This window comes from Notolabrus celidotus, chromosome 23, assembly GCF_009762535.1.
Source record: "Notolabrus celidotus isolate fNotCel1 chromosome 23, fNotCel1.pri, whole genome shotgun sequence".
In the NCBI taxonomy this organism is placed as follows: domain Eukaryota; kingdom Metazoa; phylum Chordata; class Actinopteri; order Labriformes; family Labridae; genus Notolabrus; species Notolabrus celidotus.
Genome location: NC_048294.1, coordinates 280,526 through 308,441, shown reverse-complemented (window position 1 = coordinate 308,441; position 27,916 = coordinate 280,526). Strand labels below are relative to the sequence as shown.

Sequence of the window (27,916 nt, the reverse complement as noted above, 5' to 3'; positions counted from 1 at the left end):
AGTTACTGTTTCACTGAGATTTGACAAAAAGAACGACGAAACGTTGAAAACAAGTTATAAAAAAAAAGAAAGAAACAGAAACAAAGAAGCTCGATGTCTCCAGAGTTTACACACTGAACTCAAAAATATAACTTAAACAGAAACAATCAAGAACAGGAAGTTATTTACAACAATACTCATTAAATACACTCATGGACTCACACTGACGGGAGCCCAACGTCTGGAATGTACAGTATACGTTGCTAGCAATGTAGCTAATAGAAGCTATCTTGCTAGCTTGTTAGCTGGCACAAACACGCACAGATATTAATGTTGATACGTAAACATTGAGTCAAATTGTCTCTGTGGCACATTCACCTATGAGAATACTCGACATATATTCTTTTGGGGTTAGCATTTAGCTAACAGCACCAGTTTGGACCCAAAACAATGCTCTCATACTTTTAAAGACGCACTTGAAAAGTTAGCCCTGAGAATGCTATGTAGCTAGCATCTTAGGTTTGGTCCGTAACTTCTGGCTACTTTATAAGTAATCTGGATATTTAAACATTTAGACAGTTTCCTCTTTGTTTTAGATTTATGTTGACCTTCCATGGATGAAGCTAAACGGCACAACTTATCAAAACAGCTAAACATGCAACCTAAGCTAACTTTGAGATATTCCAAATTCTAAATAGGTAGCGATTTAGATTTGGTACAATTTTTTTTTTAAACATTTTTGAAATTTACTGAAAGTTTTGTAAAATTTTAAGAACTTTTTATTCAGAACAGATTTTTTTGGACCTTTTTTTTTTGTTTTTTAAACAGGAAATGAAATCAAAAGTGACATTTTTCACATCTAATCGAATGTGTTTTGGTAAAAACACACCATTTTTCATCTTTTTTTTCCTGAATTCTTACTTAATTTTTTTTTTACTTTGTTTGCAAAAAGCTTTAAAACATTTTAAGTTTATCAGTTACTTCACCAAGTTTGAGAAAATAACATTTCACTCCATTTTTGGAGGGAAAAATTCAAATAACTTACAAAAACTCATCTGAGGTGTCGAAGTTTAATAACCTGACAGAATCTGTATCTGATGAACACAGACTCAAAGTCGCTGTTCTCTCGTTCTGTTACCTTCTGACTAACCTTTGGTTTTATTTTCCTCTCAGAGAAATAAATACGTTGACGTAGATTCGGGGAATAGTGGCGGCTAGCTGGGAGGTAAGATCTGGCGTTTAGTGACGGTAATCATCGGGTATTATTTGACCTCTGTGTGTCCGAGCAGTCATCAGGTAACTCCTCATATTCAGACGGCGTCCTGCAGGGGGAGCTTGTCCTCAAAAGTAAACTGGCTTCAAAGTCCTCCATCTTTATAAACGGCAGCCAGGGAAAGGATGCGGCTCACTCGTCCCGTCCCCCCTCCACGATCCGGTACCTCTGTCTGCAGGACGACGGCAGGTTGACGGGCCACGAGAAGGAGATGGGAACCGTCGTCTGGACGTTCCTCTCCAGGAAACCGAAGATGGGGTTCCACCAGGTCCTCGATAAGTAGTTGTTAGACGCCTGGCGAAGAGTCTGAGGAGACACGGAAACACACGATTGGTTTCAAGAAATAACTGAAGAATAAATCAATCATCAGAAATGAGAACAGGAAAATATTGTTTTTCAAAAACACTCCAACATACCAACATGACACTTTACAGGTAGAACACAGGAAGTCTGTCTGATATAAGAATAAGAAAACCCTTTTTTAATCTCTAATTCCTACATAAATACATAAATCCAAATCAAATAAAAGTTATCTTTTACCAAGTAAATCATCCAAATTAAAGTTAAATTTTGTTAGCGTGAAATGAAATGAAAAACAGTTCTTGTGGTTTCAAATTTCAGCCTTTGTACCACCTGACTAAACGACTAAGCGCCTTTCTAGTCCATTAACAAAGACCCAACATCAAGACCGGGATCAGATCCAGTCCCATCTTCCAGACAGGACTCAGTCTGATCTCATCTTAATCCACCATGAGCAGAGCACTTTGCAGCATTTAGCAAGTTACAGTGGCAAGGACAAACTTCCTTTAACAGGCAGAAACCTCCAGCAGGACCAGACTCATGTTAGACACACATCTGCTGAGACCGTGTTGGAGAGAGGGATAGAAGGAGGTGAAGAGAGAGAGAGAGATGATAGTGGGGAGACGGATAGTAGTAGTTGTAGCAGCTGGAGTCTGGACCACGTCCACAGCAGCAGAGATCCAGAGGAACCTACGAGACAAGGGAGCTCAGGGACTCCAGAAAGGTCTAAGAAAAGAGAGAAGAGAGGGAGACCAGAAGAAAGAAAAAGAGGAGGATAAATTATGAAGGAAAGACAGAAGGAAAGGACGGGATAAGAAAAGGAGACATAAAGGATGAAGAAACATGGAAAGAAGAAGAAAGAAAGAAAGAAAAAAGAAAGAAAGAAAGAAAGAAAGAAAGAAAGAAAGAAAGAAAGAAATAAAGAAAGAAAGAAAGGAAGACAAATGAAAGAAAGAAGGAAGGAAAGGAAAAAGGTATGAAAGAAAGAAGGAAAGTAAGAAAGAAAGAAGGAAGGAAAGAAGGAAAGTAAGAAAGAAAAAATGAATGAAAGAAAGAAAGAAGGAAAGGAAAAAGGAAAGTAAGAAAGAAAGAAAGAAAAAATGAAGGTAAGAAAGAAAGAAGGAATGAAAGGAAAAGGGAAAGTAAGAAAGAAAGAAAGAAAAAATGAAGGAAAGAAAGAAAGAAGGAATGAAAGAAAGGAAAAAAGAAAGAAAGAAAGAAAGAAAGAAAGAAGGAAAGAAGGAAAGAAAGAAAGGAAGAAAGAAAGAAAGAAGGAATGGAAGGAAAAAGGAAAGAAAGAAAGAAAGAAAGAAAGAAAGAAAGAAAGAAAGAATAACAGACCCCAAAAAAGGAATCTACGTCAGAGATCCAGAGGAACCTACGAGACCAGGGAGCTCCAGAAAGGTCTCTGTCTGCTGCCATGACACTCTAAAGCTCTACTACCTGGATGTAAAGGAGCACAGGTGATGATGTCATCGCTTTCATATGTGTTTGAATGGAGTCCACAACATAAAGAATACAGACCTGCTCTTCTGTTCAGGGTCTACTGTTAAAACTGACCCTGATACTTTGAGTCCTTATGGGGACGTAATGCAAGTCCCCACACGGGTGGTCCCTGTTAGGCAGGTATTACCTTTAAGCGTTTACGTACATGTGTGTTGGCCATCGTGTGGTACCACCAGAAGATCCTGGTGGTGGCGATGTATCCGATCACCACGTCGATGCTGTAGTGGTCGTGAGCGATCAGGATGCAGAGGACTCCTGAGGCGCTGAGCAGCCAGCAGAACCAGTGATACCACCACATCCAGCGGGGGGAGTCTGCAGCGCCACGACGGAGAGAGGTCAGAGGGGGATAAGGAGAAGAAGCTACACACCACATCCTTTACAGATCTTAGAACACGATTGTAAGAACTTCGTGTGGTACTCACACTCTTTGATGAACAGGTAGGACAGCGTACACATGACCGTGTGACCGCTGTACAGGAAGTCACCACACATCAGGTGAGAGCCGGTCAGAGACAAACCTGAAACACAGGACGGGGAGGGGGCGGGGTTAAAACTGGAACACCTGATTGCACAATACAGATAAACCTCAAATATGCTGCCCCCTACAGGCAGGACGTGAGAACTACAGAGACGGTCTGAAGGATGGAGAGGGTTGGATTGAAGCTGATCATTATTTCACAGCATCGTCTGCAGCACTTTGACCTGAGATATTTCCTAGTGGACACTCAGAGGAACTGCAGTTTTTAAAAATAATGTTTATTCTGTGAGGTTTCCGATCTTTTCAAACAATGAAGCTGAATTTTTTTTACTTTTTTTACTGTAATTAATGTGATCAGCTTTTTCTGGGTTAGAAGGAATGTTATATTCAGAGTCTGTTATATTCAGTGTCTGTAATATTCAGAGTCTGTTATATTCAGAGAGTCTGTTATATTCAGAGTCTGTTATATTCAGAGAGTCTGTTACATTCAGAGAGTCTGTTATATTCAGAGAGTCGGTTATATTCAGAGTCTGTTATATTCACAGAGTCTGTTATATTCAGAGAGTCTGTTATATTCACAGAGTCGGTTATATTCAGAGAGTCTGTTATATTCAGAGAGTCTGTTATATTCAGAGAGTCTGTTATATTCAGAGTCTGTTATATTCAGAGAGTCTGTTATATTCAGAGAGTCTGTTATATTCAGAGAGTCTGTTATATTCAGAGAGTCTGTTATATTCAGAGAGTCTGTTATATTCAGAGTGTGTTATATTCAGAGAGTCTGTTATATTCAGAGAGTCAGTTATATTCAGAGAGTCTGTTATATTCAGAGAGTCTGTTATATATACAGAGAGTCTGTTATATATACAGAGAGTCTGTTATATTCAGAGTCTGTTATAATCAGAGAGTCTGTTATATTCAGAGAGTCTGTTATATTCAGAGTCAGTTATATTCAGAGAGTCTGTTATATTCAGAGTCTGTTATATTCAGAGAGTCTGTTATATTCAGAGAGTCTGTTATATTCAGAGAGTCTGTTATATATACAGAGAGTCTGTTATATATACAGAGAGTCTGTTATATTCAGAGTCTGTTATATTCAGAGTCTGTTATATTCAGAGAGTCTGTTATATTCAGAGTCAGTTATATTCAGAGAGTCTGTTATATTCAGAGTCTGTTATATTCAGAGAGTCTGTTATATTCAGAGAGTCTGTTATATTCAGAGAGTCGGTTATATTCAGAGTCTGTTATATTCAGAGAGTTGGTTATATTCAGAGAGTCTGTTATATTCAGAGAGTCGGTTATATTCAGAGAGTCTGTTATATTCAGAGTCTGTTATATTCAGAGAGTCAGTTATATTCAGAGAGTCTGTTATATTCAGAGAGTCGGTTATATTCAGAGTCAGTTATATTCAGAGAGTCGGTTATATTCAGAGAGTCTGTTATATTCAGAGTCTGTTATATTCAGAGAGTCTGTTATATTCAGAGAGTCTGTGTTATATTCAGAGAGTCTGTTATATTCAGAGTCTGTTATATTCAGAGAGTCAGTTATATTCAGAGAGTCTGTTATATTCAGAGAGTCTGTTATATTCAGAGAGTCTGTTATATTCAGAGAGTCGGTTATATTCAGAGAGTCTGTTATATTCAGAGAGTCAGTTATATTCAGAGAGTCTGTTATATTCAGAGAGTCGGTTATATTCAGAGAGTCTGTTATATTCAGAGAGTCTGTTATATTCAGAGAGTCTGTTATATTCAGAGAGTCTGTTATATTCAGAGTCTGTTATATTCAGAGTCGGTTATATTCAGAGTCAGTTAGATTCAGAGAGTCTGTTATATTCAGAGTCTGTTATATTCAGAGTCAGTTATATTCAGAGAGTCAGTTATATTCAGAGAGTCGGTTATATTCAGAGAGTCTGTTATATTCAGAGAGTCTGTTATATTCAGAGAGTCAGTTATATTCAGAGTCTGTTATATTCAGAGTCAGTTATATTCAGAGAGTCGGTTATATTCAGAGAGTCTGTTATATTCAGAGAGTCTGTTATATTCAGAGAGTCAGTTATATTCAGAGTCTGTTATATTCAGAGTCTGTTATATTCAGAGAGTCTGTTATATTCAGAGAGTCTGTTATATTCAGAGAGTCTGTTATATTCAGAGAGTCGGTTATATTCAGAGAGTCTGTTATATATACAGAGAGTCTGTTATATTCAGAGAGTCTGTTATATTCAGAGAGTCTGTTATATTCAGAGAGTCGGTTATATTCAGAGAGTCTGTTATATATACAGAGAGTCGGTTATATTCAGAGAGTCGGTTATATTCAGAGTCAGTTATATTCACAGAGTCTGTTATATTCAGAGTCTGTTATATTCAGAGAGTCGGTTATATTCAGAGAGTCGGTTATATTCAGAGTCGGTTATATTCAGAGTCTGTGTTCACCTCCTCCTGAGATCAGCCTCAGAATCCTCCAGATCTTCCCCGTGGAGTCGTTGTAGAGCTGCAGAGACGACCAAACAGAAACACGTTAGCAGATGATACTCGTGTTTACATTTAAGACGATGCGGTGAAAGTTCAGAGGTTGTTTGTTTTTTACCTTTGGGGCACACACCATGTGTTTCCCCGGCACAGGTAGGGTGGTGATGTACATGGTGACACAGCGGTACATGTAGAGCGTCCCGATCAGGAAGAAACAGCGACGGCTGATGATCGATCTGCAGAGAGAGAGAGAGAGAAATGTACTGCTTAGCATTTAAAAGGAAGACTTCCTCTCCTCCTGTCGGCTTTGATTTCAGTTCATCAGATATCTTTATAAAATAAGAAACGACTGATATTAGAAGAACAGTTAAGATGTGAGTCTGCAGCTCTGTTCCCCTGAGGTCGACTCTACACATTGATCTCTGATGCTCCTCGTGTGGCTTCAGGGGCTGCTGGCTGAGTTGCTGCAGTGAACAAGGACAGGGACGTGAGGGGCCGGTTTAGCTCAGCGGATTGATCACCAACGGAGGATGTGGAGCTCAAAGTGTCCACTGTCCTGTCTCCAAATAAAGGCTTTTAAAGTGACCTGACAGGAAACACTGAACAGACGACGTGTTCAGAAAGAGACCAGCTCTGATAGAGGAAGTAGAAAGAGCAGGAACTACTGGTTGAATTTTTCTGTGGAGCAGCAGAATCTATAACGACAGAACTCTGAGAAAAGTCACAACAGAGTCTGACTCAATTAAATACTCCAGAGGAAAAGTCAGAACTTAGGTAGAAATTTAAAACAATGTAAAAAATGTGAATTCTGAAAAAATTATTTAATTCTGGGGGAAAATCTGCTTAATAAATAAAAATAAGAACTTTAAATACAAATCGGAATTATCTGAACTCTAAATAAAAATCTATATACTTCATAAAAATGTGAATTCTTAATAAAAAATTTAGTTCTTAATAAAAATGTGATTTCTTAATAAAAATGTGAATTCTCAATAAAAATAAGAACTCTAAATAAAAATTGTGAGTTCTTACTAAAAATGTGAATTCTCAATAAAAATGTGAGTTCTTAATAAAAATGTGAGTTCTTAATAAAAATGTGAGTTCTTAATAAAAATGTGAGTTCTTAATAAAAATGTGATTTCTTAATAAAAATGTGAGTTCTTAATATAAATCTGAAGTCTTAATAAAAATGTGAGTTCTTAATAAAAATGTGAGTTCTTAATATAAATCTGAAGTCTTAATAAAAATGTGAATTCTTCATAAAAATGTGAAGTCTTAATAAAAATGTGAGTTCTTAATAAAAATGTGAGTTCTTAATAAAAATGTGATTTCTTAATAAAAATGTGAGTTCTTAATAAAAATGTGAGTTCTTAATAAAAATGGGAGTTCTTAATAAAAATGTGAATTCTCAATAAAAATGTGAGTTCTTAATATAAATCTGAAGTCTTAATAAAAATGTGAGTTCTTAATAAAAATGTGATTTCTTAATAAAAATGTGAGTTCTTAATAAAAATGTGATTTCTTAATAAAAATGTGAGTTCTTAATAAAAATGTGAATTCTCAATAAAATTGTGAGTTCTTAATAAAAATGTGAAGTCTTAATGAAAATGTGAGTTCTTAATGAAAATGTGATTTCTTAATAAAAATGTGAGTTCTTAATAAAAATGTGATTTCTTAATATAAATCTGAAGTCTTAATAAAAATGTGAATTCAATAAAAATGTGAGTTCTTAATAAAAATGGGAGTTCTTAATGAAAATGTGATTTCTTAATATAAATCTGAAGTCTTAATAAAAATGTGAGTTCTTAATAAAAATGTGAGTTCTTAATAAAAATGTGAGTTCTTAATAAAAATGTGAAGTCTTAATAAAAATGTGAGTTCTTAATAAAAATGTGAGTTCTTAATATAAATCTGAAGTCTTAATAAAAATGTGAATTCAATAAAAATGTGAGTTCTTAATGAAAATGTGATTTCTTAATAAAAATGTGAGTTCTTAATAAAAATGTGATTTCTTAATAAAAATGTGAATTCAATAAAAATGTGAGTTCTTAATAAAAATGTTAGTTCTTAATATAAATCTGAAGTCTTAATAAAAATGTGAGTTCTTCATAAAAATGTGAATTCTTAATAAAAATGTGAATTCTCAATAAAAATGTGAGTTCTTAATATAAATCTGAAGTCTTAGTAAAAATGTGAATTCTTAATTAAAATGTGAATTCATAGAAAGAAATCTGAATTCAAAATAATTGAGTTCTGGGAAAAATATTAAATTCAGAGAACAGATAAGATTCTGACTTCAGTCTCAGAATTTTGATTTTATATTTAAATGTAACATTTTTGATGAAATCTTTAAAACTATAACTATCTCTAAAGTACGTTCAAAGATACTGTGAAGCTGTGTGTTTTATGTTAAATGTATCTTTAGAGAAGAAGTCTTCATCATGAAGATTATATCTGAAACCTAAGACTGTCGGACCACAGGGGGGCGCGGTCTTCCTGCAGTACCAGGTAGGACAACCAAACTTGACCCTGTAAATGGTCTCTGATGTCCCGGGTCGGACTTCTCTGGACCTACTTGTGTTTGAGGAAGAGCCACTGGATGAGCCAGAGTCCACACAGGATCAGCCCGTTGACCTCGGTGACGGTGAACGCCCACGGCACTCGGTCCACGTAGTCGAAGAACTTGTCTGGCAGCGGCGGGCTCACTGACTTATCCGGCACCCTCTCGTGGATGACGGTGATGATGACGGTGGTGAAGACCAGGTTGAACAAGGCGTACAGGAACGCCACGCCGGTCTTCCACCACTCGGCGGGGAGGCGGTTGGTGCGCTCCTCCGGCACGCTGATCTTCACGTAGTCGCAGTGTTTCCTGAGTCCGCTGCTGAGCGTCTGGATCAGCAGGCTGCTCAGTTTGTTGCGCTCCTGATGCTTCCTGCCGTCGTTGGCGTCGGCGGGCTGAGTCGGCGAGGGGGCGTGGCGTGGCGGGTTACCGTTTGAAACTCTCGGAGGACGAGGGGGCGTGGGAAGGTTTGCTGTGGTGACGTTTACTTCCACATGAGGGCGGACATCGTCTTCACTTTGGATCAGTTCTGATGCCGCCATTGTCTTTCGTTAATCAGTGAGACTTCCTGGTTTCCGACCAATCACAGCCTCAGTAAAGCAGCCAATAGAAACAGCTGAATCAGACCACACACGCTTCAGTCTTCTCTGTGGTCCAGACTCCAGCAGGTCTAGGCCCTCAGGAGGCTGCTGCTGATAGAGAGCCAATCAGTGATCGATACCACGCTGAGGTCACACAGGAGGCAGCTGATTGGCCAATCCAACCTGGAGAAAAGACAACAAACTGTGAGAGTGGGTGGAAACATGATGAGCATATGAGCTAAATATTAAGGATTACAGAGCAACATTTAACATTTAGATTTAACATTTAACAGTAAGATTTAACATTTAGATTTAGCATTTCACATTAAGATTTAACATTTATCATTTATATTTAAAAACAACATTTACATTTAAGATTTAGATTTAAAATTTAGATTGAACATTTAATATTTAGATTTATCATTCAAATTTAACATTCATCATATATATTTAAAACATTAACATTTAACATTTAAAATTTGGATTTAACAACAATGTCTAGATTTAAAATTTAATATTTAGATTTATCATTTAAATTTATCATTTAGATTTAACAACAACATATAGATAAAACATTTCAAATTTAGATTTAACATTTTTCATTTATATTTAAAAACAACATTTAACATTTAGACTTAACATTTAATATTTAGATTTATCATTTAACAATTAGATTAAACAACAACATATAGATTTAACATTTAAAATTAAAATTTAATATTTATCATTTAACGTTTAGATTTAACATTTAAAATTTAGATAATAACATTTAGATTTAAAATTTAGATTTAACATTTAAAATTTAGATAATAACATTTAAATTTAAAATTGAGATTTAACATTTAATATTTACATTTATTATTTAACATTTACATTTATCATTTAACATTTAGATTTAACATTTTTCACATATATTTAAAAACAACATTTAACATTTAGACTTAACATTTAATATTTAGATTTATCATTTAACAATTAGATTAAACAACAACATATAGATTTAACATTTAAAATTTAATATTTATCATTTTACATTTAGATTTAACATTTAAAATTTAGATAATAACATTTAGACTTAAAATTGAGATTTAACATTTAATATTTAGATTTATTATTTAACATTTAGATTTATCACTTAACATTTAGATTTAACATTTTTCATTCATATTTTAAAACAACATTTAACATTTAGACTTAACATTTAATATTTAGATTTATCATTTAACAATTAGATTAAACAACAACATATAGATTTAGCATTTAAAATTTAATATTTATCATTTAACGTTTAGATTTAACATTTAAAATTTAGATAATAACATTTAGATTTAAAATTGAGATTTAACATTTAATATTTAGATTTATTATTTAACATTTAGATTTATCACTTAACATTTAGATTTAACATTTTTCACATATATTTAAAAACAACATTTAACATTTAGACTTAACATTTAATATTTAGATTTATCATTTAACAATTAGATTAAACAACAACATTTAGATTTAACATTTAAAATTTAGATAATAACATTTAGACTTAAAATTGAGATTTAACATTTAATATTTAGATTTATTATTTAACATTTAGATTTATCACTTAACATATAGATTTAACATTTTTCATTCATATTTAAAAACAACATTTAACATTTAGACTTAACATTTAATATTTAGATTTATCATTTAACAATTAGATTAAACAACATATAGATTTAACATTTAAAATTTAGATTTATTATTAAACATTTACATTTAACATTTATATTAAACAGTGATTAAAAGACCACAAATTCTGCTCTGAATGTGATTTTTAAAAAGTGACACATTTCAGAGCTAAATTATTTTCAGTGTGCTGTCACTTTAAGACGCCCCCTCAGAACCGAACCCTGAGATTTCTGCAGAATTAAAAATGCAGTCTAAGCTCCAGCTGCTCCGTCGTTCCCTTCATCAGTTACTAAATCAGTTTAAAAGAAGGAAATATTAAACAGCTAACGTTTGTTCCTCTTCTCTCACATGAACCTCATTTACATTTCAGGAAGTCCTGAAGGACACGCCTGCTGCACGCCGATCACGGCGAGCTCAGCCGAGATAAGGACGCTCTTTTGTTGGACTGCAGCGGTTTATCGAGTTCAGGCGGGTCATTGACCTGCTTCTCAAGGTAGTAAGATTGAATCTCAACAGTTTGACTGGAAGTTACCTTAGGGAGGCACTCCCTGTTAAACTGACACGCCCACTGACACTCTACTTGACACACACACACACACACACACATTAACACACACACATTAACACACACATGACTTGGGGACGAGTAAACTAGTTGGGCAGCATCATCACCGAACAGGAGATCAGTGACCCGGCTCTCCTTCTGTCAGCTGACTCCAAACAAAGAAACATTTAAGGTTTCTCTCTACTTAATATTTTACATTCTCGACTTCTTGACTTCTGCTCTGGATGTTTAAATATCAACGTTTTAAATCAGAGCTCAGACCTGAAGATGAGATTAGGCGACACACTCCTGAGCTAATCCTTTCATGAACATGACTCAGAGTAGAGATAACAAACTGGTTCAAAGACCACATGAAGCTGACCCACATCAGAAACCAGTTCCTCCAGAGGTCTGATGTGGGGACAGAAAGGCTGGAGGGGCTGCAGGGTGAGCTATCACTAACGGCGTTAGCTTGGATTGGAGGTTGATGTTGGTCTCTTATGACTCGTCCACTTCAGTGTCTCAAAGTCATGGAGAAGTGAAAACCTGAAGTCAGTTTGATGGGTGATAAAGAGGCTGCTAGCTGAGCTGCTGCTAACGCCGTTAGCTCAGTGTCTCAGGTTTCCTCAGCTCAGTCACCAAATCACACACGGAAGTCTCCTCAGACGCACGCACGCACGCACGCACGCACGCACGCACGCACGCACGCACGCACGCACGCACGCACGCACGCACGCACGCACGCACGCACGCACGCACGCACGCACGCACGCACGCACGCACGCACACACACACACACACACACACACACACACACACACACACACACACACACACACACACACACACACACACACACACACACACACACACACACACACACACACACACACACACACACACACACACACACACACACACACACACCTGCTGATTTTAAATTCACTTTCAAAATGAGGATTTCTCTCCTGTGGTTCGATGGAGCGTCTTGGTCTTGCTTTTAATGATGTGCAGTGATTCAGGAAGTGCTGTAAATGCAGGAAATGCATTGCAGCCGAGCGGACCAATCACAGGGCTTTCAGTCCGGGTCAATTCGAGGTACGGGGGCTACACCGTCGAGTCGAAGCAGAAGTATAAACCAGGTTTTAGACGGGAAGTTAATGAAGTTATTGAAGATTTCATCCTGGAGCAAACCTGTCCATAATACAGATCATTTTATCAATGAATGTGAAAACAAAGAGCCTGTTCCTCCTTCAGTTTCAGGAAACGATCAAACATCATATTTTGTTTCCATCAGTCAGGAGGAACACGTGTTCAGAGTCTCAGACATGCTGCAGGTTCAGATCTGCACGTTTGTTCATAGCAACTAAACAAACAAACAGACGTGTTTCTGGATGGAAGCTAGCAGCAGTGTGAGCATCAGAGTTTATTCTTCATGAAGAAACCTGCACACACACACTCAGGACTGATGTGTGTGTGTGTGCAGACACACTCAGGACTGATGTGTGTGTGTGTGCAGACACACTCAGGACTGATGTGAGTCATGTCTCTCTCTCCTGCTAAATACCTCCTGCTGCTGCTGCTGCTTCCACGCCGCTTCACACAGACGTGAATGTGTGCCAACACACACACACACACACACACACACACACACACACACACGTTACCGTTTCTGCAAAGACACGAGTCAAAACACTTAATTTCCATCAACCTGACGATGAAACTGTTTTCATAACTTTGATATTTCAGATTCAACACCTCACGAACTTTATGTTTCGGACTCTTCGTTCTGATAAAAATGTCCGTTAGCCGCTAACGTCCCAAACATCTGGATGACGTCTACATTTACTCACTTCGTCCTGAAACGGGTGAGCGGGATGACGTAAGAGGAATCATTTAAAGAAGGAAGGTTAACAATTAATGGAGTAGATTCATTATTTCACGTTGTTTCATTTCGTTATATGCTGTTATACGCTGTTTCACGTCGCTTCACGCAGCTTCACGCAGCTTAACGAAGCTTTACTTTTTTCATGTCGCTTCATGACGCTTCACGTCATTCTATGCAGCTTTACGCAGCTTCACGCAGTTTCATGCAGTTTAATGTTGCTTCACATCATTTCACGCAGCTTCACGCAGCTTCACGCAGCTTCACGCAGCTTCACGCAGCTTCACATCATTTCACGCAGCTTCACGTCGCTTCACGCAGCTTCACGCAGCTTCACGCAGCTTCACGCAGCTTCACGCAGCTTCACGCAGCTTTACGCAGCTTCACGCAGTTTCATGCAGTTTAATGTTGCTTCACATCATTTCACGCAGCTTCACGCAGCTTCACGCAGCTTCACGCAGCTTCACGCCGCTTCACACCGCTTCACACAGCTTCACACAGCTTCACACAGCTTCACGTCGCTTCACGCAGCTTCACGCCGCTTCACACAGCTTCACACCGCTTCACACAGCTTCACACAGCTTCACACAGCTTCACGTCGCTTCACGTCGCTTCACGTCGCTTCACGCAGCTTCACGCCGCTTCACACAGCTTCACACCGCTTCACACCGCTTCACACAGCTTCACACAGCTTCACACAGCTTCACGCAGCTTCACGCCGCTTCACACAGCTTCACGCAGCTACACACAGCTTCACACAGCTTCACGCCGCTTCACGCAGCTTCACACAGCTTCACACAGCTTCACGCAGCTTCACGCAGCTTCACGCCGCTTCACGCAGCTTCACACAGCTTCACGCAGCTTCACGCAGCTTCACGCCGCTTCACGCAGCTTCACACAGCTTCACACAGCTTCACACAGCTTCACACAGCTTCACGCAGCTTCACGCAGCTTCACGCCGCTTCACGCAGCTTCACACAGCTTCACACAGCTTCACACAGCTTCACACAGCTTCACGCCGCTTCACGCAGCTTCACGTCACTTCACGCTGCTTCACGCAGCTACACACAGCTTCACACAGCTTCACGCCGCTTCACGCAGCTTCACGTCGCTTAACGCAGCTTTACAAAGCTTTACTTTTTTCATGTTGCTTCATGACGCTTCACGTCATTCTATGCAGCTTTACGCAGCTTCACGCAGTTTCATGTCGCTTCACGTCGCTTCACGCAGCTTCACGTCACTTCACGCAGCTTCACGTCGCTTCACGCAGCTTTACTTTTTTTCATGTTTCTCCACGTCACTTCACGCCGCTTCACGCCGCTTCACGCAGCTTCACGTCCCTTCACGTCGCTTCACGCTGCTTCACGCTGCTTCACGCAGCTTCACGCCGCTTCACGCCGCTTCACGCCGCTTCACGTTTCTGTTCAGTTCCCTTGTTGAAGTCTGAGCCTTCACTTTAATGACTGTATGTCTGCAGAGATTATGAAGCTGCTCCAAACATTAATATTCAGCCTGTTTAACATTTTGTACGCCTCAATATGATCTGAAAATATTCAACAGTGTCAGTTATATAAACATTGTGTCGCTAAGGCATTATTTTTTACATGAAAATGATTAATCAATAATTGATTGTTAACATTTCCAAAGATCGATCACGGAGGTTACTTAAAATTTAAAACATGACATCCCTAATCTTAAGTCTGATGTTATTTATTTAAACAGCTGTTGACTTGTTTTTTTTAATGTTTGATATCAAAACAAAAACATTTCTTGAAGAGTTTCACTGGATGAGCGTGAAAATGTTAAAAAGTGACAGACACCTGGTGCATATTTTTAACTTTGTTATGAGTTAGTAACAAACACATTGTGTTCATTTTGTTCCCTTTCATTATCTTCAACACATCAGGATGATACAGCTGATTCTTCATCCTCTGCATGTCACTTCCTGTTTACGGCGACCACAGAATAACTGACTTTAACTGTAATGAAGTTAAAAAAACCATGAGAACCTCATTTCCCTGAATTAGAGCTGATTCACCGCCACAAGACTCTCAGACAGAGAGAGGGATTCACAGAGTCCAGGAGGGAGGCAGTCCTGGGAATGACCTCTGACAGGAAGTCAGCGGGTTAACTCAGTGATGGTTTTATTGATATGTATCCCTAAATTAAGAGTTCAAACCCTGAAGATGTCAAAGCAAAGCTCAAACTGTTAAATGTTTGTTTATGTGGTGATAATTATGCAACAGTTGGCCTTCCATAGAAGCTGAATAACCGATTAATCATCTACTTTAATTTTTGAGCTGATTATAAATTGAAAAGTCACTGAGTGAACTTTAATGTGTAAAACCAGCAGAGTGACTAACTTTAACACTTTAAGGGAAATGAGCAGCTCCTCCCAGAGTCAGACTGTCTCAGGTTAAATATTAAATATTGAGACTAAATATTAAAGTCGTTATGTAAGTTAAAACAAACAAACAACACCCAGTTAGTCGATTAATCCACACACACAGACTCAGAGGCTGTTTCATGATCTGCTACAGAGTCTCAGAAAGTCTCCTCTCATGTTGACACGAGCACGTCGACATGACCAGGAACTGAGGAACACACCTGTCTGACGCAGAGGGACACCTTTCTGCCTGTCTCACCTCCAACAGGTGAACACATGAATCCATTAACCGACTTTATAAAGTGAACTCAGAGTTGAATCCAAACACACTCACCTGTTAAAGAACAGAGTCTCTTCTTTCTCTCTCTCTTCTTCTTCTTTTACTTCCCCTCCTCCTCCTCGCGCCCTCCTGCTTATACCTCTGTGTGAGCTCGCGCTGGTTTCAGGGAGTGTGTGTTCTGTTTAGAGCCCGCCCACCCTCGAGCCTCCCGGCAGCACCATATATGGTGCGGCTGCTTCCGGGGGCACACCTTGAAGACTCGAGGACTCACCTGCTCGGGATCAGTCGGTGTTTTCCGGATAGGTGGGGGGCTGGAGGAAGCACGAGGCAGTTTGGGTGGAAGATTGAAGTCAGTTTGGTTTTTAGGAAACTTTAATGAGACTTTGTTTGTTTTGATTTTTTATTTTAAAGTAAAAATTAAGAGTTTTAAAGCATTCAGGGACTTTTGGTCTAATTCACTATTTTAAAATCTGTCAATTATAATTTAAAACAGAATTATACTCTTTATAATCCCTGCATTGTCTGTCACACTCCTGCTGCTGGCATTATAATGCATAATATACTGTATTATATAATTATCTTTGTCATTTTATATTATGTTATATTACATTATTATTGTTTACTACAACTCACGGTCATATTACATACCCATATTTATTTTTATTTATTGCTTAATCTGTCATTACCAACTATAATCACACCATGTCAACCTGTCACTACTGAATCATTTTTAATACTGCCTGTAATTACTGCTATTTAATTTAAATTCCATTGTAACATTGTATATATCTAAATGATATTCTAGCTTTATTTATCTATTTGTATTTTATTTTATTTTACTTATTGAAACTTCTTCTTGGTTGTACTTATGTCTGGGTTGCTGTAACAACTTTTTGCATGTATAGGACAAGAGATAAGAGGTATCGCTTTGTCCACAAGGGGGCGCCAGAATCGATACAAAACAAAAGTTCCTCACAGCAGCTTTAAATGTCGAGAGGTAAGTGCCTGAGTCTACCACCAGAGGGGGCTGATAGTTCACTGACAATCTTAAACACCTTGAACACAACACGCTGTTGTCTTTACTCTTTATTTAATCTCATATTTATTTACACATATTTAAAATAAAGGAACGTATGTCAACACATCTGACGGTTATTAAGAGGTTTGTGACTTTACTATTAATTACGACTGAATCTAAACACAGTAACTAAAACAGACCTCAGAGGCTCATCGTGAAATAATCCACAATCAATAAAAAAATTAAAACAGTGAATAAATAAAATATACATGTCTATAGTGATTTAAAATAAGACACTATGTACTTAAAAAAGTGACTGAAATTTGAACTAAATAATAAATAAATTAAGTAAGATTGAATAAAACTATTATAAGAATGAGACTCAGTTCAAAGTGAGACTACAAAGGTCGGTCTTGAGTTCCCTGCAGAGCTCAGATCTTCAGGTCGGGTGTTCAGGGACTTTTGGTCCGATCTAAAATCCACTACCCGAGGACCTGAAGGCTGTTAAATGAGACGGAGTGAGCTCTCTGGGTCTTGCAACAAAACATTTTTGATTCTCAAATCTCAGGGTCTGGATTTAAAGGGGGGTAGTAGTTTGACCTTTGACCCCCACCACCAGCCCCCCCCCCCTCCAGCTGGAGATGGAAGCAGACAGCTGACAGAGTTGGTGTGTCAGCTGAGGACTGAGACTCTCTGAGCTTTCTGTGTCCGACCGTCCGACCGACGACAGCGTGCAGCATGGAGAACGCCGACGACCTGTTTAACCCCAGGTATGACACGCTGACGTTACTGTGTTTATCGTGTGTGTGTGTGTGTGTGTGTGTGTGTGTTTATCATTGCCCCTCTGTGTCTAACATGTCTCATGGTTTTGCAGAGGAACAAGATGAAGGGTTGAGTCAGAGGTGACTGTGTGTTCATGCTCCTCCTTTATCTTCAAGGTGTTTTAATTTCATTTTATTTTATAAGAAATGTTTTTATTGATTTGTTTTCTCTTTGCTGCAAATATCAAAGATAAGAGTTCTGTCTCATAGGAAAGAAAGAACTGGTACAGGTCTTCAGAAGTCCTTTTTAATGCTCCTTAAAGCTCAGACGCTGCTGTAGAATATTTCAGCTGTCATTTATCTGACAGCTTAAGTCTCTCTTCAAGTCAAGACTTTATCATTTTAGAAGTTTAGTCTTAGTCCAGGACTCTGACAAAGACTAACTCAGGGCGATACATTTACAATGTTTCTGAAAGAGTTCCTCTGGATTCAGGGTTTGAGTATTTTCAGGCTGTAGTCCTCGTTGTGTGGTTTGTCTTTCAGCAGCTGATGTTATTTATAGCAGGAGGCCGAGCTGCAGCTGTTGCTCCTCGCTGCGTTTCAGGGGTTTAGCAGTTGCTGCTTGTGTGTGTCCTCATGTTTGTTTAACAGCATTGTGAGGACTCAATCTGACCTAACACTCTCATGAGATGCATTTGGACCAAGAGTCCAGGGGTCTTTTAGCCCCCAGAACTACTTTCCCCCTGCACTAAAAGGTTCCTGGTCCCCCATTGTTGTCTGCGTTTGGACCACGGGCTGAAGTCCCGGGTAAATGCACGACACCACCAGACCAGTAGAGGGCAGTAACACAAAGAGGAATGCCATTCATCACAGATGACACCATAGAAGCAGACGGACAGGCAGGTATCATTATGAGCAACACAACAGTTAGCCTGTTAGAAGGTTGGACCGGTGGACCCTGGGTCACGTAGTTCAGGGGTAAAGTTCCTGAGGTTGTAAAACAACTTATGGTTAGTAACTTTAATGGGACAGGAAGAGTTAAAGTGAGTGATGTAAGATAGAAAGGAACTTCATTTAAAGAGCCCCTCATGATGCTTTTTGTAATTCTGTCAACATCATAAATATTTTTATTATCACTTTAAAAAACGAACAAACTTTGATCCTGTTAAAACAAAGTGTTTTGGGCGGATTGGTCCTTTAACGTTGACCTGATGGAGATAACTGATTCAGTGACATTCGAGTGGATTTGTTTATGTAAATGTTAACCAGACTGAGTCAGTAGCTCTCTGTTTAACATTATGTAAATAGGCTGGTTTCAGCCCGCCCGTGTGTGTGTGTGTGTGTGTGTGTGTGTGTGTGTGTGTGTGTGTGTGTGTGTGTGTGTGTGTGTGTGTGTGTGTGTGTGCAGACCTTTGATGGTATTGAAATGTAAGTGTCTTCGTCTCTGATAAACTTTAGTGACAGCTCTTTCCACGCTCTGTGTCCAGGTGTAAAGGTGACCTCAGGTGTGTGTGTGTGTGTGAGTGTGTGTGTGTGCGTGTGTGTGTGTGTGTGTGTGTGTGTGTGTGTGTGTGTGTGTGTGTGTGTGTGTAGACCTTTGATGGTATTAAAATGTAAGTGTCTTCGTCTCTGATAAACTTTAGTGACGGCTCTTTCCACGTTCTGTGTCCAGGTGTAAAGGTGACCTCAGGTGTGTGTGTGTGTGAGTGTGTGTGTGTGTGTGTGTGTGTGTGAGTGTGTGTGAAGGGTTACCTGTAGGAGTAACATCACTGAGTTTAAATCAATCTGTCCGTGAGGTGTTTGTGATCAGATTGAGACAGACTTCTCAATTATTCCTGACATTTCTGAGGTCTGTGTTTCTGAGATAAGATCTGAGTAAACGTCTGCTCTGTGTATCGGTGACATCTCAACCCTCCTGATTTACATCAGGTCATCATGTAAACTCTGTATTTACATTTTAAACCCTCGTGTTTACGTGATAAACACACACCTGAAAGACTTGTGACATCTTCTCTTACTTGCTGAAACCTGCAGGTGGATCACATGGAAACACAAACTCCTGTGCAGACCTGACCTGGACTTCTGTCGGTCCACTTGAGACTTGACTTGAACTGAACAGACTCAGGGATTCATTTCTCAGTTTAACTTTTTCACTGAAACTCTAACTTGACTTAATGTTTTCTAAACTGCCTTCCTTAGTTTTTTTTATCTGTTTGTTTGATATTTGACCTCAAAGCTAAATATGAGTTAAACAGAGTTGATTTATTTTGGCCCATTATTTCAAAAGATTTGATAACCTTATAACAATAACTTATTAATAATATTATCATTATGTATTTATTTATTTTTTAGAGCATTTTTAAAAGATTATTGTGATGATTATAATAATTGATTTGACATGTTAATTAATTTTTAAACGTTTTTGATATTTTTTTAATTTTGTTCTTTTTTTCAGGGATTATGGTGAAGATTATAATAATTGATTTGACATATTAATTTTAAAACATTTTTTTATATTTTTTAATTTTGTTCTTTTTTTCAGGGATTATGGTGAAGATTATAATAATTGATTTGACATATTAATTAATTTTTAATATTTTTTGATATTTTTTTAATTTTGTTCTTTTTTTCAGGGATTATGGTGAAGATTATAATAATTGATTTGACATATTAATTTTAAAACATTTTTTTATATTTTTTAATTTTGTTCTTTTTTTCAGGGATTATGGTGAAGATTATAATAATTGATTTGACATATTAATTAATTTTTAATATTTTTTTATAATTTTTAATTTTGTTATTTTTTAAGGGATTATGGTGAAGATTATAATAATTGATTTGACATATTAATTCATTTTTAATATTTTTTTATAATTTTTAATTTTGTTATTTTTTAAGGGATTATGGTGAAGATTATAATAATTGATTTGACATATTAATTAATTTTTAAACATTTTTTATAATTTTTAATTTTGTTATTTTTTAAGGGATTATGGTGAAGATTATAATAATTGATTTGACATATTGATAAATTTTTAAACATTTTTGATATTTTTTAAATTTTGTTCTTTTTAAGGGATTATGGTGAAGATTATAATAATTGATTTGACAAATTATTTAAAATTTGTATTTTTCAAGTGATTATGGTGATGATTATTGTAATTTATTTGATGTATTTAATTTTTTTTTTCATGTTTTTTTCTAATTTTTTTTAAATGAATTATTGTGATGATTATAATAATTGATTTTACGTTTTTTTTAAATCTATTTTTAATTAATTAACTAATTATAATTATTATTATTATTTTAAAGGGATTATGGCAATGATTGTAGTTCTTGATTTTGCATTTTTATTAATTCATTTTAATTTAACTGAAGTTTCTTTTTGTTATGTTTTCTTTAACATTAACCTCCACCACCAGAAAACCATCCAGAATTATTTTTCTTCTTCACACACACACACACACACACACACACACACACACACACTCACACACACACACACACACATTTTTCTCTTAAATAATAAATAAAAAAACTCTCTTTTTCTAAGTAAATGGACGTCCTTAGTGTCCCTCTCCTCCCTGGGTGTGACTCTGTGTTTTTGTCCCTCAGCCTGGCAGAAGCTCTCATCAAGCTCGACCCCGAGGACGGCGAGCAGATGGTGGAGTATTTTAAGACGCACGCCCTGCTGACCAGAGAGAAAGCACGTAAGGGAGCACACAGGTGTTCAACATCACCAAACACATCATACGATTCAGAGAAACCACGACTCTGCTCGACTCCATCAGAGATTTTAACACGGTCCCATCGTGTTCACGCCCCCCTGGTGGATGACATGAGAACTACATGTGTGTGTTTCTGTGTGTGTTTCAGTGCTGCAGGCGTCCGTCAGAGATCAGAGGAAGCTGCTCGTAGAAAACGGCAAACTGAAGAAAGACATCGAGTCGCTGAGGAATCAACTTCAGGACAAACAGAGGAGACGCACAGGTACACGCTCAGACCCTGATCCTGCTGATCCAGGTCCACCTGAGACCAGACATGAACCAGAGACGGATGATCTCAGCTGTGTTCACTCTTTGTTTCTTTTAAAGGACCCCACATGTCAAGTCTGTAACTGAACCTGGTCCTCATAAAGACAGAAAGACAAACAGACACACACACACAGACTGTGGTTGATTTCGTGTCCCTGTGAGCGTCCCCGTGTCAGCTGTGGTCAGATTTAAATCAGAGAGGATTCTGGGATTTAATGAGATCTGAGTCAGACGCTCGCTCTGATGGATCAGATTAAATTCCTGAATTGATTCACTTTGATTCGACTTCAGTGAAAGAACAACCAGTCCTCTTCTGTTGTCTTTCAGCCAAAGCTTTGCTCTCCCCGGCCCCGCCTCCTCAAAGAGCAAGCCCCGCCTCCAAGACACCCGTCAATCAGCCGCCATCCCCTGCCGGAGCAACATCCGCTGGTCCGAGGAACCCCCCTCACGAGCGACCGAGCAGGAGGAGGAGAGGAGAGAGGAAAGCCTGTCCCACGCTAGACTCCCTCACCTTGGGGGCGGAGCCAAGCATCGACGTGTCACGACTTGACTTGAGGGTCGGGCGAATCGTGAACATCCGGCGCCACCCGCTGGCGGAGACGATGAGCGTTCAGGAGGTGGACGTGGGAGAGAGCGCCACACGGACCGTCATCAGCAAACTGGAGGAACAGACGGACTTTGAGGAGGTAACCAGAGATTATTTATTAATGTTCAACGTGAATTTAAATTATTAAGAGAAGAAGTTTCACACACACTGAAGCTACTTTCACGTAGCTCTCATGTTTTCAAAGTATAAATATATAAAGGCGTTTTTCGACCAGAGGAACTTTACCCCTGAACTACGTGCGTTTGGACCGGTGGACCCAGGGTCTACATTTAGATCAGGGGTAGATAATCTCCCCCTTAAAAAGCCCCTGCTGGGGGGTAGTACTTTTCAAAAAGCCCCGGGACTTCGGGGGGGCGGGGCCTGCAATGCTGAACGTGTCTGATTGGTAGATTAACCTCAGTGTTTTTATCCCGCACGGCGTCCACAATAACATCACACACATCTGTGATTCACTTGATTTCTCTTTCTTTCATTAGTTTTTATGTGTTCTATGTCTCTCCCGGTGTTCCGGTTTATAAAGTGACCCTGTAAACTGGAGACCTTCAGCTGAAAGTGTCAGTGTTTGTGGAGTTTACACAGCTGTTGAAACACAGAGGGAGTTCCTGGGAATGCAAACTAGTTTAGTTTTTATTAAGATTTCAAAATATCCTCATCAGATATTTAATGATGGTCTAAAGACGTTTATGAGGGATGCATCCGGCTGAGAGTCTCCAGTTAACAGGGTCGCTGTTTAAACCAAAACACCGGCCGATCTCTGCGATCACGGCTTTTTGAGTTCAAAAGGATTTTAAAGCTGTGTTGAAACGTCTTTGCTACTCGCGCTTATCTCCTCTCACGTGTTGATTCAGTGAATCCATCTGTGATGAAATATAGCACCATCTAAAACAGGCTCTGGGTCAACTTTTTTGTCAATTTTTTTATTGTTAATTTTTTTATTGTTATTTTATTCTTTTTTCAAAAAAAAAATTCCAATTTTTTTTTTTACACATTTTTTTTTTCAATTTATTTTTTTCAAAAATTTTTTTCAAATTTTTTTCAAAATGTCTTTTTTTCAATTTTTTTTTGTCAAATTTTTTTTTTTAATTTTTTTGTCAAATTTTTTTTTTTTTTTCAATTTTCTTTTTCAGTTTCTTCCAAAAACCATTCACAGTCATTTTTTTCCATCTGTGATGAAATATAGCACCATCTAAAACAGACCAGCTGAGTCTCTTCATGCTAACAGGCTAACTGTTGTGTTGCTCATAATGATACCTGCCTGTCCGTCTGCTTCTATGGTGTCATCTGTGATGAATGGCATTCCTCTTTGTTTTACTGCCCTCTACTGGTCTGGTGGTGTAGTGCATTTACTTTATTTGTACCTCCTGAGACCCAAGGATGAAAGTGACGTCCAAATGTCTCTCTTCTCCCTCTCCCATCCTTATCTTGTTTCTAAGTCTTTTCTCTAATCCATCGTTCTCTCTCTCTCTCTCTCTCTCTGCAGCTCCAGGGAAGTCTCGCGGTGTTGCTGTGCAACATTAAGGAATGTAGGGTGAGGGGCGTGGCCGCTCAGGCCCGCCTCCTCAGTTGCTCCGCCTCCGAGGACAGCAGCGAGCTTCTGACTCCGCCCACAGGGTCCATCCCCGGAGACAGAGTCACCTTCCTCAACTACCCAGGTAGAGCTGAACTCAAGACAGATGTAATCCCTGAATGTAACGGATGAACTTAACGTCCCCTCTCTCCGCTCAGGTGACCCCGACAAGGAGCTGCAGTCCAAGCAGAGGGTCTGGGAGCTCCTTCAGGCCGACCTGCAGGTGGACGGTCGGGGCGTGGCCAACTATAAAGGCTGTGCGTTTGAGGTGAAGGGGAAAGGTCTGTGCAGGGCCCCCTCCCTCACCAACTGCAGCATCAGATAGACCCAGCAGGGACCTGAAGTTCTCCAGAGGACTTTTATTATCAACAAATGCTAATCATTCTCAGCCAGTCAGAAGCTAATCCTGTTAGCTTAGAATTTAGAAGACATGAAGTCCATTTTTGTTACAGAGTTGTTGTTTATGATTAAAAACATGACACAGTAGTCACTCCATACATGAAGTGTTGGTTTGTATCTGAACTTTTTTTCGACTTAACGCTGATAAAAGTTTGGGAAACAGATTCTGGAGCCATCCTTTGGGACTCAGTGGCTACAGCGACAAAACACACACCAATCAAATCAAATCAAATCAAATCAAATCAGACACACAATAAAAAAAAACAGATGAGGTTTTAAAAACCTCACCTTCTCATGTGAAGTTGTCACGAATGATCTCTGAGGTAAACATGTTCATCTCTGCTGTAAAGTTGGACATGTTCACATGGGGCTCTATGGGGACAGGCTAACTTTTGGAAGAAGCCTCAAGTGGACACTTAAAGAACTGCAGTTTTAGGGACATCCAGATTGACTTCATTATTCAACACCAGAGGTTTCAATTAGCTTGATTTAGCATTGAACATCTTTGAATTAAAATGTACACAATAGGTAAAATACGTCAGAGTGAGACCTCTGTCAAGACCTTCAAAGCTTTGTGATGGTTACGAGCTGAGAGGCGGAGCAATCGCTCTATCAACGGTCGTCCTCTGACCGACGGCCAATCACAGCTGTTGTCTAAGAGGAAGACTCCACCCTCTACTTTTTCAGCTAGAGTTCTCTGACGGTCACCGGTCTGTGATAGGTGGTCTGGTGGATGAAGCCCCGCCTTCTTCAGGTGGTCAGCAAAGGTGAGAACCAGTAAAGTGTGATGACGCCATTCTGGACCCAGGAGAGCCTTAAAACAAACACAAGGGTGATAAACTGGATCACTCAGAGACCTCACAAGGATACATAACTGAGTGTGTGTGTGTGTGTGTGTGTGTGTGTGTGTGTGTGTGTGTGTGTGTGTGTGTGTGTGTGTGTGTGTGTGTGTGTGTGTGTGTGTGTGTGTGTACCTCGGCATGCTCCTCCAGGTGTGTGTTTTCATGTGTCAGGTCAGCTCGCACAACAAGCACAAGTACGTGCACGCCGTCAGGGAAAAACTGGTGCACGCTATGTGGGTGGGGCATCAGAGGGGGTGTGTCTAACACCCTCAGCAGGAGGTCAGACTCCGCCCCTTGCCTTCTGAAAAAGTTCTGGAAAGTCCGGCTGAGGAGTCGGCACTCTGTCTTCACGGAGATGCCAGAAATGCGGATGCCTGTTTGGAATCCTTCTCCACCTGCAGAAGATTTAAATTTAATAAAGTTTTTACTTTTGAATGAAAGTTAAAACGACTATTTTTATTTTAGGAGTCCTTAGAAATGTTCAGTTTGTGTGTTGGCTAGCTAAAGAATTAGCCACCTAACAGAGATGGTTGGCTGACTGATGTTGTATTGTATGCCGATTTAGCTTGGGGAGCTAATGCTAAGAGGCTAGCAGGCTATTTCCACTTTTTCATGTTTTTTTCACTTTAATTGTGAAATTTTCACTTTTTCATGTTTTTTTCACTTCATAAGTGAAATTTTCCCTTTTTCATGATTTTTCGATTCAGATGTGAATTTTTCACTTTTTCATGTTTTTTTTCAGTTTAATTGTGAAATTTTCACTTTTTCATGTTTATTAGCTTCAGAGATAAAATTTTCACTTTTTCATGTTTTTCGCTTCAGAGATAAAATTTTCACTTTTTCATGTTTTTCACTTCAGACGTGAAATTTTCACTTTTTCATGTTTATTCGCTTCAAACGTGAAATTTTCACTTTTTCATGTTTATTCGCTTCAGATGTGAAATTTTCACTTTTTCATGTTTATTCGCTTCAGATGTGAAATTTTCACTTTTTCATGTTTTTTTCACTTTTTCAAGTTTTTTTCACTTTTTCATGTTTATTCGCTTTACACGTGAAATTTTCACTTTTTAAATTTTTTTTGCTTTAGACGTGAAATTTTTACTTTTTCATGTTTATTCGCTTCAAACGTGAAATTTTTACTTTTTCATGTTTATTCGCTTCAGATGTGAAATTTTCACTTTTTCATGTTTTTCACTTCAGACGTGAAATTTTCACTTTTTCATGTTTATTCGCTTCAAACGTGAAATTTTCACTTTTTCATGTTTATTCGCTTCAGATGTGAAATTTTCACTTTTTCAAGTTTTTTTCACTTTTTCAAGTTTTTTTCACTTTTTCAAGTTTTTTTCACTTTTTCAAGTTTTTTTCACTTTTTCAAGTTTTTTTCACTTTTTCAAGTTTTTTTCACTTTTTCATGTTTTTTTCACTTTTTCATGTTTATTCGCTTTACACGTGAAATTTTCACTTTTTAAATTTTTTTTTGTTTCAAACGTGAAATTTTCACTTTTTCATGATTTTTCCTTTCAGAAGCAACATTTTTGTCACAACATGTCATTAAAGGCTTTTCTTTTTCTATATCTGGAGTTAATATTTCCTCTGTTGCTCTAAAGATTCATCGTCATTGTATCCGATGAACATTATGGAATCCAGTCGAGTTAGCTTGTTCCCCAAATTGAAAAAAACTTGTCAAAGTAAATCACACAAAGCTAACTAGCTTAAACAGCCTTCACAGTTTGAGTCGTCAGTGTTCCGTTAAGGTCAAAGGTCACCAAAGTAGGAACTTATGAGTTGACTTTGTGCATTGAATGAAACTATTACACTCTTTAAAGTCAAAGTTGAAAATGTATCTGTTGTAGTAATGTATTAGTCTACTGACCAATCAGAGCATTCCCCACAGAGCTCCTCCCACTCTGCCTCTCCCCTAGCAACAGAACGTTCAGGGACAGAACATTCCGCTCCGGATGAAAACAAGAACTGCTGAGAACTCCGGAATGTTCTTTTTCATGTGGACTGTTCTGCATGGCGGGAAACATCTGAGGAGACATCGGACAAACAACGTTAGCTTCAGCTGTTACGACTTTACCACTCCTTCTCTCGTCTTGATTTATTAAGATATTTAAAATGTTAAAAAAACATGTCAAACGTTGATTTGACGACACAGGAAGAAGATCGGAGAGAGCTTTTTACATCATGTACGGAAAAATGATATCATATTATATTTCAAATCAGCTGATATTGTGATATCTCAGTGAAAATTTAAGTATTGCTGTAATGCGAAAAAAAAAGGAGATAAATCTCACGCTTTTATTGTGAAATATAAAAACAATGTCACTTCTACATCCAACCAGCTACAGTTTCTGTTGTCAGCAGTGACTCCCTATAGGTTGAACCTCAAACGTACCTTTACCTGTATGATGATCAAATATATCTGAACATTTTCATAAATCTTTAATTTACAGTCTAAGATCTGAAGACTGAACTCTTTATAAATCAACTTTATGTAGATACAAGACATCCAAACTGAAGTCAAGAGTCTTACCTGCTCGACCGTACCAGGAGCAGCAAATACGGACACTATCTACCTGCCCTTGTCAATATAGGTAGAGTGTGTGTGTGTGTGTGTGTGTGTGTGTGTGTGTGTGTGTGTGTGTGTGTGGTACCTGGTTAATAACTAACCTGTCCAGCCTACCTGTCCCTCGCTCTGCAGCTGTATCAGGTCGTAAAACAGAAAAACATTCGTTCAATTTAGATTTACAGAGACGACTCTAAAGGTCTGCTGGCGTCATGAA

General features: G+C 38.3%; 3 protein-coding genes across 5 annotated transcripts in view; 1 reads left to right on the top strand and 2 right to left on the bottom strand.

Annotated features, from left to right (window-relative positions):
* The window catches only part of LOC117807721 (phosphatidylcholine:ceramide cholinephosphotransferase 2-like), a 16,257-nt gene extending 182 nt beyond the window's left edge, over positions 1-16,075 (bottom strand). The window contains exons 1-7 of one of the 2 annotated variants that reach the window (XM_034677110.1): positions 15,957-16,075; positions 8,574-9,322; positions 6,117-6,234; positions 5,963-6,020; positions 3,481-3,576; positions 3,186-3,370; positions 1-1,558 (exon numbers count right to left, since the gene is read on the bottom strand). The exon at positions 1-1,558 is cut by the window's left edge and continues 182 nt beyond it. In XM_034677110.1, coding sequence (XP_034533001.1) covers positions 1,385-1,558; positions 3,186-3,370; positions 3,481-3,576; positions 5,963-6,020; positions 6,117-6,234; positions 8,574-9,100 — 1,158 coding nt within the window. In that variant the 5' untranslated portion in view covers positions 9,101-9,322; positions 15,957-16,075 and the 3' untranslated portion in view covers positions 1-1,384. The remainder of the gene's footprint in view (positions 1,559-3,185; positions 3,371-3,480; positions 3,577-5,962; positions 6,021-6,116; positions 6,235-8,573; positions 9,323-15,956) is intronic. The other variant, XM_034677111.1, reaches the window with a different exon arrangement.
* Positions 15,823-24,392, top strand: aimp1b (aminoacyl tRNA synthetase complex interacting multifunctional protein 1b). Its single transcript, XM_034677112.1, has 7 exons — positions 15,823-15,890; positions 17,540-17,690; positions 21,297-21,391; positions 21,558-21,671; positions 22,043-22,401; positions 23,803-23,974; positions 24,048-24,392. Exons 2-7 carry the CDS (start codon positions 17,659-17,661, stop codon positions 24,212-24,214), a joined length of 939 nt encoding a protein of 312 aa, XP_034533003.1. The 5' UTR covers positions 15,823-15,890; positions 17,540-17,658; the 3' UTR covers positions 24,215-24,392.
* Positions 24,242-27,916, bottom strand: LOC117807724 (GTPase IMAP family member GIMD1-like). Of its 2 annotated transcripts, none has more exons than XM_034677114.1 (4): positions 27,804-27,916; positions 27,004-27,160; positions 25,263-25,525; positions 24,242-25,102 (listed from the first exon to the last, which is right to left on the bottom strand). In XM_034677114.1, the coding sequence occupies exons 2-4, from the start codon at positions 27,158-27,160 to the stop codon at positions 24,827-24,829; spliced, it is 696 nt and encodes a 231-aa protein (XP_034533005.1). In that variant the 5' UTR covers positions 27,804-27,916; the 3' UTR covers positions 24,242-24,826. The 2 variants fall into 2 exon arrangements, with proteins under 2 accessions (XP_034533005.1, XP_034533004.1); XM_034677113.1 differs by lacking the exon at positions 27,804-27,916 and adding an exon at positions 27,667-27,731.